At 64.3% G+C, this 14,380-nt stretch overlaps 1 protein-coding gene across 1 annotated transcript; it reads right to left on the bottom strand.

Moving 5' to 3' along the window:
* Positions 1–317: 317 nt before the first annotated feature.
* On the bottom strand, positions 318–8,577 carry PRRT1B (proline rich transmembrane protein 1B). The gene is made up of 4 exons (XM_045846262.1): positions 8,307–8,577; positions 2,212–2,681; positions 1,369–1,512; positions 318–474 (listed from the first exon to the last, which is right to left on the bottom strand). Exons 1-4 carry the CDS (start codon positions 8,314–8,316, stop codon positions 325–327), a joined length of 774 nt encoding a protein of 257 aa, XP_045702218.1. The 5' UTR covers positions 8,317–8,577; the 3' UTR covers positions 318–324.
* Between the last annotated feature and the right edge of the window lie 5,803 nt (positions 8,578–14,380).

The raw sequence follows: 14,380 nt of genomic DNA, 5'->3' as shown, positions 1-14,380 counted from the left end.
GGCGAAGGCAAGGGCCACGGGTCCCAGGCCGGCACAGCGCCCCGAAGACCTCGGGAGGAGGTGCCATAGAAACGGGGCTTCAGGGGGCCCCCAACCCACAGCTGGGCCTGGGTCCTGGGGCCACCGCAGGTTAGGGCGCTGCCCTGGGCCACCCGCAGGGCTGAGGCCCAGCCACGGGTGTGCTGAATGCCCCAAGTGCCCCCTCTCCTGCCCCCGGGGCCCCTCTGGAGGTGACAGACGGCCACCAGCAGGGATCCGAGTCCACAGGAGGCTGGCCAGGCTGGGTGTCTCTGGGCATGCCGGTCCCCGAAGAGCCACCAGCCCTCAGGGCAGGTAGAGTGCCACCAGCACGTAGATGACCCAGCTGGTGGACACGAAGACCCCGAACAGCAGGCTGAACAGCACGAGGGAGCGGGCCTTGCGGGACGCCTCCTCGGCCTGGGCCAGGTCGCCCCGGCTCAGGGCCGCGCGGGTCTGCAACGAGATGGGGCCACGGTGAGGGTGAGCCCCCCGCAGCCCGCACCGGGAGGCCAACACCCTGAGAAGCGTGGGGGCCGCTCCGGGGCACCCGCCCCACGCCCAGCAGGACCCACACCCTCGCCCTCGGCTCCGGCAGCCCTCACGACACCCCGACGGGCGGCAGTGTCTCTGCGGCCCCCACTTTGCAGAGGAGGAAGCAGAGGCTCAGGGAAGTGAAGTGACTGGCCCAGGGCCACGCCGCTGGGGCGGGGCCAGGATTCACAGGCAGGGGCGGCCTCCAGAGCCCCACCCCAGCTGTCCCCAGAGGGGCCTCTGTCCCAGCCCCGGCTGGCTGGCCACGGGGGAGCTTGACCAGTGGGGGCTGTGGGGCCACGGCCGGGTCTGCCTCCGGCAGGAGCCCCCAGAGGGTTGCCTGCTCCGTCTGAGAGAATGTCCTCGCCACTGACACCAGTGGGCGCCCAGAGCCTGGCCCTGTGCAGGGTGGTGGGGACGGGGGGAAGGGGGCGGCCATCAAGATGGTGGGTGGGTGACTGGGTGGGTGGGTGAGGGGGTGGGTGGGTGAGGGGTGGCGAGCGGGTGAGCAGACAGGCGGGTGGAAGAGATGGGAAGAAAGAGGGAGGGTGGGTGGGCGGGTGGCAGTCTGTCCCCCATCACACACGAGCCCCCCGGGAGGGGCAGTGTCTGGGGCCCTGTGGTCACCTTCAGTGAGAGTCGTTTCAGCCAAACTTCCTAGCACAGACCTCGAGAGGCGGGGGCGGCGGCAGGAGACCGAAGGAGGTGCCCCCGCAACAGGGGCCGGGGCCCCAGGGCCGCCGACCCCCGCCCCTGCCTCCCTCCCAAGAGGGAGCCGCCAGAGCCCCGCCCCCACCCCATGGGCGGCGCCCCTACCTCGTGGGAGTACACGATGGCGATGAGCCCGGTGAGCAGGCAGCAGAACAGGGTCACCAGCACGGACTCCATCATGTAGTCCTTGGGCAGCGGCCGGTGCTCGATGGTGGCGGGGCCCGGCACAGCGGCCAGGGCGCTGTTGTACTGCGGGCGGGTGGGCCGGGTCAGGCCGCCTGCCCCTCCCGGGCAGCCCACCGCTGTCGCCGCCCCCCGAGTCCTCTCAGGTCCGCCCTCTGCAGATCGCTCCGTGGGGTCCGGTCACCGCTGTGTGTCCACGTCCCCGTGGACACACCCCCGGGGACCTCTGGGCTCTCCTCCACGGGCAGCCCAGGGGCTTTGCTTGATCCTGAGATCGAATCAAACCACCTCCCACCCAGGGGCCCTGGGCCCCTCACATCGGGTCCCCCTTCCCACCCTGCCCTCCTCTCCTCGCCTGGACGGCGGCCCTGGCTGGACAGTGGCCCTGGCTGGACGGTGGCCCTTCCTTCTCGTCTCTAGCGGAACTCCCGTGTCCATCCCTCAGGGCCCAGCACAAAGGCCCCCACTTCCAGGAAGCCCCCCAGACTCACCCACCCCCCAGCTGAGCTAGCCCCTTCCTTTTCCTCCTCGGGGCACCAAAGCCCCCTCTGCAGGGGTTGCTTATGGCGCCTTATCACCTGCGAGCCCACCCAGGCAGGGCGGCCCGTGGGGGGCAGCGAGGGGTGAACGGACGGGGGTGAGAGGGCATCATGTGAGGGGCAAGCGGGGCGCGAGCACTCGGGGGGAGGGAGGGGTGGGCGGGGTAAGGTGGGCGTGGAGCGGGCGGGCGTCGAGCAGGGGGACCACGGGCTGGGCCCCACTCACCACGGGGAAGGACGCAAACAGCTGCGGCGGGGTGGGTGCGGGGTAGAGGGGCGTGGCGGGCGGCGGGTACAGCGCCTGGGGCGCGGGCCCGGGCTGGTACAGGACGGCTCCCTGCGGGAAGGGCGGGTACAGCAGGGGCACGCCCTTGGGGTCCGGCGGCGCGTAGGGCGGGGGCTCGCCCACGAAGCCGATGTTGGGGATGCCTCCGGCCGCCACCTTGGGGCCCTGCCTGGTGTCGCCTGTGGCCTGGGCCTGGGCCTGAGCAGGGGACCCCGCCGCGGCTGCGGCCTCGGCCTGGGAGTCGGCCGAGGGGTCCTCCGGGGCCGGGGCGCTGGCCCCATCCGCGGCCGCTTCCTCACGGGGCCCTCCGTCCTCGTCCAGCAGCTGCGGGCGGCGCGGGAGCTGCGGGAGCTCCGGGCCCTGGGGGTCCTCGGGGGCCGCGGGGCCAGCGCCCCCTTTCGTGTCCGCTCCTGAGGAGAAACGGCAGGTGTCACGAACCCCAGGAGGACACGGCCGGGCGGGACTCCTTCCTTCCCCAGGCCCCAGAGCAGCCCCCCCCGCGGAGGAAGCCCCAGCGGGTCCTGACCCTTCCCGCACCCACACCGGGGCCTGTCCATGCGGGGCCCTCGGAGACTCCGCCCCCTGCAAAGGGCAGAGACAAGACAGGAAGACTGAGGCTCGGGAAATGAGGTGCTGGGCTGGCGGGCACGCAGGCCCTGCCTCGGCTGGGGGGGGCCGTCCTGCCCCCGGGGGGGGGGGCGCTGCGGCCACGGCTGATGGGCCCAGGGAGGCCCCGCTCCCCCAGAGGCTGTCATGAGACCCAGTGGGGGTGGGGGCTGAGCCAGGAGAGGAGCCGAAACAATCAGACTCTGGGCTCGAGAGCTGGGGACGGTGCTGACCCTGGCTAATCAGAGAGCCAGGAGGTCACAAAGAGGGGACGAGACCTGAGTGGGGGCGGAGACGGCACCCGGAAGCCGGGGTGCAGAGGCCCTCAGCTGCCCAGCTGCCCGCCCCCAGTCCCGGGCTCCAGCACCCACGCAGTGCGCTCTGGAGGCGCCCGCACATTTCCCGAGGGCGCCCTTGTGCCTCCTGAGGGCCACCAGGCCGGGTGAGAGCCTCTAGGCCTCGGGCAGGGGTTGGGAGAAGGGCTGGACCTGGGCTGGGTTTCAAGGCCCCACAGGGAGGGCGGCGGCCCAGGGCCCAGGGACCAGCCCTGGAAGTTCAGTTCCTAAGTGTCCTTGCGGCTTTAGAGGGCAGAGAGGCGAGGAAGACAGGCACCGCAGTGACAGGTCAGGCGAGGGCACGGCCTAGCTGAGATGCCCCCCATCCCTACCACGTCCCCCCACAGAGCTGACTGGCAGAGGCCGGGACCCTGGAGGGAGGGGTCCCCAGTGGCAGAGAGCTCCCCACCCCAGGCCTCCCAACCGCCAGCCCCCCGCCCCCCCGCAGCAGGGCCCCTGCTCCGCACACCTGCCTCAGTGTTTGTGCCTCCGCACCTCTGTCCTCACTTTGAAAACTGGGTCGCCAGAACAGCCGGAAAACAGTGAAGAAAATGGCACTAGACACGTAAAGGGACTAAATCATCCAATCAGAAGGCAGAGTGGCCAAATGGATTAAAGCCAAACAAGCCCGGTCTGCCCGCTGCCCACAGGAGACTCGCTCTGGAGCCGGGCCCAGACCTGTGTGCAGGGCGGGAAACACGCCGAACGAAGACTCGTGAGACTCGAAGAAGGGCATTACGTGATGATGATACGGGGGGCGACCCCACAGGGGAGTACGACACCCAGAAATATTTATGCGCCCAGCACGGGAACACGGAGCAGGCAGGGTGGACGTTAGCAGGCCCGCAAGGGGAAACGGACAGCGTTACGATGACGGGCGGGGGGGGGGGGGGGGCTTTAATACCACACTGACATCAACGGATGCGTCACCCAGACAACACCCAGCAACAAAACAGTGGCCTTCACCCACTCATGAGACCGGACATTCCACCCAACACCAGTGGAACACACACCCTTCTAGAGTGCCCAGGGAACATTCTCCAGGATAGACTGCAAATCGCAAAATTTAGGAAGATTAAAATTATATCAAGTAGCCCTGGCTGGTGTGGCTCAGTGGACTGAGTGCCGCCAGCCTGAGAACCAAAACGCTGCACGTTCGATTCCCAGTCAGGGCACATGCCTGGGTTGTGGGTCGGGTCCCTAGTAGGGGGCATGTGAGAGCCAACCACACATTGATGTTCCCCTCCCTTTCTCCCTCCCCTACACGCTAAAAATAAATAAATAAAATCTTTAAAAAGATCATATCAAGCATCGTTTCCAACCACAGTGGTATCAGTTACAAGGGAAAGAAAACCACAGAGAAAGTCACAAGAGCTGTAGATTAAACGACTCGGTCCTGAGAAACCAGCGAGTCCGAGGAGACACCACGGGAGAAGCCGAAGGGGATCTCGAGACAAACGGACACGGAAATGCCAGACACCGACGCTAACGGGATGCGGCAAAGGCAGTTTGTTTTTGTTCTGTTTTGTTTTTGAGAGAGGGGAAGGGAGGGGGAAGGCGGGAGAGAAACATCAGTGTGTGGTTGCCCCTCACCCGCTCCCTCCTGGGGACCCGGCCCACAACCCAGACATGTGCCCTAACTGGGAATCAAACTGGTGACCCTTTGGTTCACAAGACGACACTCAATCCACTGAGCCACACCAGCCAGGGCACAAAAACAGTTCTAAGAGGGAAGTTCACAGCAATAAATGCCCACATCAAGAGACAAAAAACCTCAAATAAACCTAATGCACTCTCAAGGAATTAGGTAAAGAAGAGCAAAGGAAGCCCAAAGTTAGTAGAAGAAAGGAAATAAAGATCAGGGTGGAAATAAATGAAATACAGACTAAAAATACAATAGAAAAGATCAATGAAATGAAGAGTTGGTTCTTTAAAAAGATAAAGAAAACGGACAAACCTTTAGCTAGACCCACCAAGAAAAAAAATGAGAAAATTCAGAATCAGAAATGAAAGAGATGTCACAACTGATAACACACATACAAAAGACCATGAGAGACCACTGTGAAAAATGATAAACCAACAAATCTGACAACCTAGAAGAAGTGGACAAACACCTAGAAACATACAACTACCAAGACTGAATTCAAAAGAAACAGACTCATGACTGACAAGGAGACTCAACCAGTAATCCAAAGCCTTCTGACAGAAGTCCGGGACCAGATGGCCTGGCTGGCAAACTCTACCAAACACTCGAAGGATGAACATCCACTCTTCCCAAACTCTTCCAAAACACAGGAGAGGAGGGAGCACTCCCAAACTCACTTTACAAAGCCGGCATTGCCTGAGACCAGAGTCAAACAAGGACTCCACAAGGAAAACATAAAAATCACAGGCCAATGTCCCCTTATGAATGCAGACGCCAAAATTCTCCAATAAAACACCAGCAAACAGAATTCAACGAGGTAGTGTGGAAGGACCATTCACCACGATCAGGTGGGATCCCCCCTCTGGGGATGCGAGGGCGGTTTAACACCCACAGAGCGTCACCACGCCACCCCACAGCAGCCACACGCAGCCTCAGACTCATACGGTTGTCTCGACAGATGCAGAAACCCTGGGTCAGAACAAGTGCTGTTGTTTTAAGCCCCTCAGTCTCGGGTGGTTTGTTACACAGCAAAAGCCGATGGGTAACTGATACGCAGTTTCCTCTGGCAGCGGGGGCCCAGAGCGAGGGCCAGAGGGCGGGGAGGAGGCCCAGGCGCAGGCAGGGAGGGACCGCAGGGAGCTGAGCCGGAGCAGGGGGCCAAGGGCCGCTGGAGTGCGGACACCTGGCCGGACTCTGGCGGTGCCGCATGGGGACCGGCCGGACAGCACGCAGGGTTGAGGAGGGGAACGGAGCTGTTGGGGGTGATGGGGCAGAGCCCCCTCCCTACCCCCCACCCCGGTGTCCAGGTGTCAGGGCCCAGCCGGGGCAGCTGGGTGAGGGCCTCGGGGGCCCAGCGCCTGGGCAGCTCCCCCGGCCTGGGCAGCTCCTCCGGGTTGTGGGGTCGAGGCCTGTAGCCCGTGAAGTGAGCAGGTTCTCACTGACTGGCCCGGCCGCCCGCCCTCCAAAGTCTGTGTGTCTGGCCAGCCTGGGGGAGCTGGGAGAGGGGGCGGGAGGGGGACGGACGCTCTCGGGCAGGAAGGTCCACACTCAAACGTCCCAAAGGGTTGTGACTGCTGGGTCCAGAGGGCTGGGCTCTTCAGAGAGGGCCCTGGTGGGGGGCGGAGGGGACGCTGATCCACTCGGGGTGGAAGTGGGGGGGGACCTAAATATCCCTGGGGAGGCACCGGCCAGAGTTCCCAGGGCAGCATCTCCCAACCTCGCCCACCGCGCCGAGGGCTGGAGCTCTCAAATACTCAAGGCAACGGCCCCTGGGACTCCGGGAGGAAATGAGAAGCAGCGTTGGCTGAGCCGGGGGCCACTGGCCCGGGTGACTTAGTGGCGAGGCCCTCTGCCAGCACCGCCACCCTGCGGCGGGAGGCCCTGAACCGCGCTGGGAGCGCGCAGCCACCTGGCAGAGGAGGCAGCACCAGCCCCGCCGCTCAGAGGCCCCACGTGCAGTTCGGGCGCTCCCCTCCCCCGCACCTGCCTTCCAGGTCAGACATGCAGCCCTGTGCGCAAACCCACGAAAACACCCAACTGCGGCCGGTTCCTGAGCTTTGGGGGCCGCTAAGCAGACAAAGCTCTGCAGGTCAGAGGTCCGAGGGGCGACGCAGTGACGGTGCCGCCCACGGCGGCCAGGGTTCGCACGTTTCAGGAGCCAGGCCCTCCGTGCACGATGATCGCGCGTGGGCGTCGGCCCTGCCCCTGCGCTGCGGGCCGCGGGCTGGGCCACCCGGCAGACAGGCACGCACCAGTCCCTCTCCCGCCGGAAGGCGATACCCGCCAGTAAAAACAGCGACAGGGGACGCGTGGCCGTGCTCCTTGCGGGGTCGCCCTCCCCGCGCCTTTCTTTCCCTAAACCCCGTTTCACAGCTGCGAGAGCTGAGCGGCGACCCGCGCCGCCGCCGCCGGCAGGGCGCTCCGCGGTCGGTCCCCGCGGGAGGCCGCGCCCCCGCGCCCCTTATCGAAACAAAAACCGCAGCTTCCCCGGGCCCCGCCAGGGCACATACCTGGCCCGATGGCGCGGAGATAGGGCCGCAGAGTAAATAAATGCGCCAGGGGCGCTGCCGGTCACCGCCGGGGCTCTCGGGTTCTGGACACCCGGCCTCCGCGGGACATTCCGGCGGGGAGGGCGCCGGCAGGTGGGGTGGGGAGGGGCTCCAGGGTCTCGGGCGGCGGCGGCGGCGGTTGGAGCCAGGCCAGCCGCCTCTCCCCGCCGCCGCGTCCCCGCACGGGAGCTGGTGGCCGAAGAAATCCGGGTCTCCCTCCCACCCCGGGGTGTCCCTGGAGCACCAGGCAGGGCTCTGCACCCCCCAGCTCCCGGCGGCTGGGGGCTGCCAGGGGCTGCAGGGGGCAGGCACGGAGACGGGTCTCGGTTGACCACCCCTTCCAGCGCCTGGAGCTGGTCCGGCCGTCGGGGGTCCCTGAAGGGGCCTTTCGGCCCTCGCGCCCTCATCTGCCCATCTCTCTGGCTCGCAACCCCTCTCGGGGTCTCTGATTCCGCCTCTGGGGTCCCTTCCCTCCCCCTGGTCCTGTTTCTGCCCCCCACCCCCCCACCCCCCGCCAGGGCGGCCCCTGCTCCCGCTCCAAGGACTTCAGCGTGGCCAGAGGGGGCGGAGTGGAAAATGCCCCCAAACTCGCCCTGCGGGAGTCCCTGCTGCCCGCCCTGGGGGCAATGCGGGGATGCAGGGGCCCCCCAAAGGCCGCCCCTTCCTAACCCCCCTCCGGGGCGCCTGCAAAGCTGGAGGGACACGGCCTACGCTGCCCAACTGTCCACGGCAGCCTCCGGGTCCCCCCACCCCGGGTTCTGAGAGGCTGGTCCCAGGGCAGGGCGGCGGGGGGCCCGGCGCAAAGAAGCTCCCGCCCCTGCGCCCGCCGCCCCACCGCCGGGACCCTGGAGCCCGGGGCTGGGGGCCGCGCAGCGCGCACCGGGCCCCCCGCGTCCTCACCTGCGTCCATGGCGCGGGCCGGCGGCGGGGCGGGCGGGGCGGTGCAGCTCCTGCGCCCGGCGCCTCCCGCCGCCGTCGGGCCCGGCTCCGCTTTCGCCGCCGGCTCGGGTTTCCTGGTGCCGGCTGCACGGTCGGTTAATAATTGACCGCCTGGGCTGCCCAAATCTGTGTCAACAGGTGGCTCCCGCGCGCCCCGGCGCGGGGGCCGAGCCTGCGTGCCGCCCACCGCGCAGGAGAGGAAGGTCGCGGGCGGGCGCTCGGCCGAGGAGCGGGCGGCGGGAGGGGGCAGCGGCGGGCAGAGGTGGGGAAGGGCAGGGCGCCGCACGCCAACGCTCGCGGGGCCGGGAGGGCTCTGGGGGCCGAGCGAGGCGGCGCGGAGACCTGCGCGAACGGGGCCGCGCGGCGGGGTGTGTGTGTGTGTGGCCAGCGAGGACCGCGGGCAACGCAGCGACGGAAGGAATGGGCGAAAGGGGAAATCGCCGCTAGATGGGCGCAGCGATAGTGGCCACGGGCGAGAGTCACCAGCGGCGGCTAAGCTCCGCGGGTGAAAGAGGTTTTTTCAGCGGAAACTGGGTTACCTGCGCAAAGTACCCCCCACAGAACAGGCGGTCGGCGTGGGCATCGCCAGATCACGGGCGCACGGGCGCACACCTGCGGCGCCCCGGCCGGGAGCGCTGCACCCCGCCCCTCGGAGACCGCAGAGGGCCGCGCCCCAAACACTGCGATGCCTTCGCTTTTCATTGGAATTTCCCTTCGGCTCCTAAACTCCACGTCCTCCCCCAGCCCCACCCCCCTTAGTGCCTTCTCTGGTGTCAGACACTCTCATCCGTGTGCTTCCTCTTCAAGTGGGCTTTAAAACTTTTTTCTTGAAAACCACTTTAAGCCCTGGCTGGCGTAGCTCAGTGGACTGAGCTCGGGCTGCGAACCAAAGTGTCGCAGGTTTGATTCCCAGTCAGGGCACATGCCTGGGTTGCAGGCCACGGCCCCCAGCAACCGCACATTGATGTTTCTCTCTTTCTCCCTCCCTTCCTTCTCTAAAAAATATAAATAAAATCTTTTAAAAATTTTTTAAAAATTTAAAAAGTAAACGATACAAATAATTAAACAAACAAAAAAAGAAAGTCACTTTAAACTCAGGGAAAAGCTGCAAGGATGGCGCAAACGCCGGAGAGTGGCTTTCCGGAGGAGTTTTTGGCCACTAGAGGACCCAGGTCCGGACCACGTGGGGCGCTGAGGAATCGTCTTCACTTGGAGAGGCCCGCCGAACTGGGTGGGCCAAAGAGTCCCTTCGTTTTTTCCATAAAATGAGGCACATTTTTCACTTTCACCAAAAACCTCACCGACGTGGATGTTTTGAGTGCGTCGGCTCTCTCCCGCTATCGGCGTCTGGTGGGGAGAGGCCGGGGTGCCGCTGAGCACCATCCAGTGCATGAGACAGCCCACGGCAGGGAGTTATTTGGCCAACATGGCAACAGTGCGAGAAACTTGGCAAACCACACTTGACACATTTTATCAGTCACAGAGCCTTCTCCACGCACTGCACACATCTCCCTTTGTGCATGTGTGTGTGTTTCAGCCGTGTTTTTACCTCTCTTGAAATACTATAGCCCTGGCTGGCGTAGCTCAGTGGATTGAGCGCGGGCTGCAAACCAAAGTGTCGCAGGTTCGATTCCCAGTCAGGGCACATGCCTGGGTTGCAGGCCACGGCCCCCAGCAACCGCACATTGATGTTTCTCTCTCTTTCTCCCTCCCTTCCCTCTCTAAAAATAAATAAATAAAATCTTTAAAAAAATACTATAAAGCACAACACGCCAAAAATGTTGCCTGTTTTCTTCCATCTTCGATATTAAAATGGCTGCACAAAAATCCACCAATCTTGGTAAGCTTTTTAAAAATGCACGCTGATATGACAGCTGTCACAATACACTCTAACAAAACTGTTTCAGACGAAGTTACAGACCAGCGCTACCAGAGCCATCCGAGGGGAAACGCCGACTGGACTTTCCGGCCGACCCAGTAAGACCCTTTCCACACTGGCGATCCACCTCCAGCCCCTCGGACACGAGGTGGCCCACTGGCAGCTCCCGTTGCCTGTCGGCCCGCAGCCGGCACGGTTCTCCGGCCTTCGGGGTCTCGGTGAGCGCCTCCAGCGCAGGGCCTGTCTTGGGAAGCTGCCCCGTGGGTGCCTGGGACGCGATGCAGTTTTGCATTTGTCTCTGGGGAGCCTTTGGGGAATCCCCAGAGGTGGGCTGGGCCCTTTTTGTTACTTTCTCTGTCTGTGGTTTCTGCGGGCGCAGGTGGCTCCGGGCAGTGCGGGCCCAGGGTCCCCCTTCCTTAGGGATGACTCTCTTCCTGCCCAGAGCCCCCGGGTGGAGGTTTGCCCCCGGTTCACAGACAGGCAGTCCCTCTAGGCTCCAGCTGTGCGCAGAGGGCCAGTTCCGGAGCCCCGGCCGTGTGGGGGCCTGTGGCTCCCGCTCCCACACCCCCAGGCACAACCGGTCCCGGCCCCTTTAAGGGCAGGCTGGCTCCAACCACTGGCTGGCTATGACGACCGTCTCCACTCAAGGGCCTCTTGTTGAGTGGGGTTGGGTTTCCCTTTCCTCCTCCCAGCGAGGAGGTCGGGCACTCCCCTGTCTGGCGTGTGCGTGTGCAGGAAGGCGCACTGCCTCCCCGCGCCTGCGAGCTCAGCCCTCCTGACCCCAGAGTCCACTCGCAGCCACAAACCTCCGGGGAGTTGGCGGCGGTGGAACCACCGCCGACTCCTCAATTTCCCCTGCAGGAAAGTGGGGTGATGAAGGTACCCACCTCACAGGGTTTGTTAGGACCAAGAACAACCCTGGCTGGTGTAGCTCAGTGGACTGAGCGCAGGCTGCGAACCAAAGCATCGCAGGTTCGATTCCCAGCCAGGGCACATGCCTGGGTTGCAGGCCACGGCCCCCAGCAACCGCACATTGATGTTTCTCTCTCTCTTTCTCCCTCTCTTCCCTCTCTAAAAATAAATAAATAAAATAAAATAAAATAAAAAGAACAAACGGAGACCGGCCGAGAACACTCCCAGAGCGGATACAACCAGCTCAGGTGTGCTGAGCCGGACCCGGCTTCCTCTGCACGGCTGACTTGACCTGGGTCACTTCCTGCTTATGCCTCTGGAAATTGTAAGCAAAACTCACTTCCCAAAGCTGACCCGAGGTAACCCTATCCAGCTGACTGCCATTAGGAAAGTCCGAACATAACCGATCAGCGGGAGGAAGCCACCCCCCCCCCCCTTGGACGCGGTTCTGTGACTACATTCCACGTTTTGGTCTGAGAGCTGCGGGTTCTGAACGGTCTGTCTGGTGCGTGAGAGGTAAACTTTTGCTCACGACCACTCGGTGACCCGTGGGTTCCTCTCCCTGAACACTGGACGGGCCGTCTGAGGCTCCATCACCATTCAGATTCTTAGCCGAACGCCACCGAACGCCACACCCTCGGCCGCAGCCATCTCAGGCCAGAAGCGCAAACACCCGAACCCGCGGCTCGCCCCGGGAGAGGGGCTGTGGGCGGGCCTCGTTTTACTGGTATTTGTGTCTTTTTCTGCGACGGACACGGGTTCAGGAAAACGGCAGGAAGCACCACCTGGAACGTCAGGCACCCACCGAACTCTTTTGAGAGCTGAGGGCGAGGAAAAGACGCGTGGCCGGAGCAGACCGGTGTCTCTGCGGGCAGCTGGGCTGGATGAGGGGGTGGCGGGGGAGGGCGGCCTGCGCTTCCCCAGCTCCCGAGAACTCGAGGGGCTGGGGAACGGGGAAGAGAGGAGCAGAACCCCAGGGGGCGGGCACGGGCCACTCCTGCGAGTTCTCCTGCCCTGGCTCCGAGAAACCCAAACGCGGGAACGGCAAGTCTCACCCCACGCCTCGCTCAGGGACAGCAAATGCTCTCTGCGCGTGGCAGGGAGGCGCGGCCAGACAGCAGCCGAGGCCCTGCCCTCCAGGGGCCTTGGCTCGCCAGACGAACCAGAAGCAGGCGCTTGCAGCATTTACTGCCTAGTGGTAGCTGTGTTGGTGGCTTCCAAGGGACAGGCTGGGGCCACTGTGAGCACCGAGGAGGCTGGCCCCGCCCAGCGGGGGAGGGGCCGGCGTGTCTTGGGGTAGGGCTGTGGGGAAGAGTCCGTCTGGCCGAGGATGGGGTCTGGGAGGAAGGGAGTCCGGGCCTGGGCTTGGTGGAGTGTGAGTGAGATGAGGTGGGGAGCTGGCTGGCTGGCTCCCTTCGCTGTGGCTAAGAACCGGCCGGCCCCGGGAGGGGCCGTCTCTCCCCGGGTCTGTAAGACCCCCAAAGGCCAGTGCATCAAGCACACAAAAGAAAACAGAGTTAACGTGGTTAACTGTGAGGAACACTGGCAAATAGACACAGAATCGAGGAAAACACCCACCGGGCACCTCGTGTGGGCCGGGCCCCGTGCGTGCCAGCCCAGCTCGGCTGCTCCGCATGGCCAAGGCAGCAGCCCGGTCACAGCACACGCCAGCTCCCCAGAGGGTCTCTCCGGCAGCCTGGACACCAGCGGTCTCCCGACCCACCCCCCACCCCCCACCCTGGCACATTCCCCAGCTGTGCTCCCAGATAAGGTCTGTGGGTGGACCGGCCCGTCCAGCCTCAGCTCGGGAGCACTCCCCGCTCAGGGCCCGATGCAGGCATGCCCCCCAGGTGCTGCATCTCTGTCTGCCCTTGGCCTTGACCTCCTGCATGGCCCCTCAAGGCCAGCGGTGCCCTTCCTCCAGGACCTGAGTAATAAACTTCTCTATTTCAAGGTCTCTCTGGTCTGGGTCTGTTGCTGAACCTTGCTCACTTTCCTGCACCCCGTGCCCCACGTAACAAATGTTAATTGCACGAAGTCACGCCATTCCCCTATTTGGGCAGTCAGGACACACGGAGTGGTCACGTTACTGCCCAGGTCATTCAGCCGAGGCAGGGTCTGTCCCCAACTCTGGCCCCGGTGCCTGCCTCCTGGCCTTGCCAGGTCACTGTGAACAGGTGGGCGGTCCTCCCATTTGGAACTCCTGTGTAGGTTGCTCTCCATCAGGCAGAGGTTTTTTTCATGCTGACCCAGCTGTCCCTTCATTAGTTCCCCCGTGTCCAGATCCACGAAGCTCGGGAGGCCCGAGTGCCCTTGCACACCCGCCCCCGATCGGCCCAAGCTGCCTGGGACCCCTCCAGAGACAGGTGAATACCTCTGAAGTTACAAAGACAGGGACCTCGCCCGATGCTCCGTGCCCCCTGCATCACGTTTCCGCGGCATCAAACGTGCATGGAGCGCTGCCAGTGCAGTGGGCGCTGGAGCCGCGATGGGTTTCGATGCCTGGGGGCAATCTACAATTCGAGCCCATCGGTATTTGCCTTCTCCACGCCAGGCACTGGGGCACGGGTGGAACCCGACGGACCCGCCTCTGCCTTCTTGGCTCAGTGCATGAGGCTCTGCCTAGCTCGTGAGTCTAAAAATCAGTCATCCGATGGCACCTGCCCGCCGCGGGCAGCAGGCTGAAGAGAGCAGGAGGCGCTTGCTGCAGAAGACAGTGGGGAGAAACCGAAGGTTCCAGAGGGGGAGGCTGGGGGAAGCCAGCCAGGCAGTGGTGGGATGTGGAGGGTGGGCTAGGGAGGAGGGGAGCCTCGGCGGCTAGGGGAGGGGTCTGGCCCCGTGGGGCGAAGGCAGGAGCGGCTGGCACCGACTAGGTGCGGAGGTGGATGTCCCGCTCTCAGGGTGCCCGCACGCGGGGCGGTTCCACCTTCCCACCCGGGCCACAGACCTCAGGAGTCCCACGTGCCGACCGGTATCCCCACCCAAGCCCTGAAATCCTGGGAGATCATTCCCGACGGCCCTGGCACGGGAGTTGTGGATGGAGGGAAGCTTCCCCGCCACAGTCCTCTGCTGGGGAGGCCGCGAGACTCTCGCAGCCGGCTGCGCTGCTGAACAGCTTTTGTCCTTTGCAGCGAACTTGCAGCTCGCGGGGTCAAGGACGCTCGGGCCCCGCCCGCAGGCCGCGGCCGGCCCGGACTCACGCACGCGCAGCGCGGCCGGTCGCCTCAAACTACAACTCCCGCCG

Source organism: Phyllostomus hastatus, unplaced genomic scaffold, assembly GCF_019186645.2.
Source record: "Phyllostomus hastatus isolate PE091 unplaced genomic scaffold, TTU_PhHast_1.1 phas_contig_495, whole genome shotgun sequence".
NCBI classification, from domain to species: domain Eukaryota; kingdom Metazoa; phylum Chordata; class Mammalia; order Chiroptera; family Phyllostomidae; genus Phyllostomus; species Phyllostomus hastatus.
Note: the sequence above shows the minus strand (reverse complement) of the source record. Positions and strands in the feature narration are given on the sequence as shown.

What these genes read in the sequence shown, in the direction of transcription:
- PRRT1B (XM_045846262.1), bottom strand. An exon ending in TGTTTGCGTCCTTCCCCGTG is followed by an intron (nt 1,513 to 2,211) that starts GTGAGTGGGGCC and finishes ACCCGCCCGCAG; the next exon opens with TACAACAGCGCCCTGGCCGC. An exon ending in CCATCGTGTACTCCCACGAG is followed by an intron (nt 475 to 1,368) that starts GTAGGGGCGCCG and finishes ATCTCGTTGCAG; the next exon opens with ACCCGCGCGGCCCTGAGCCG.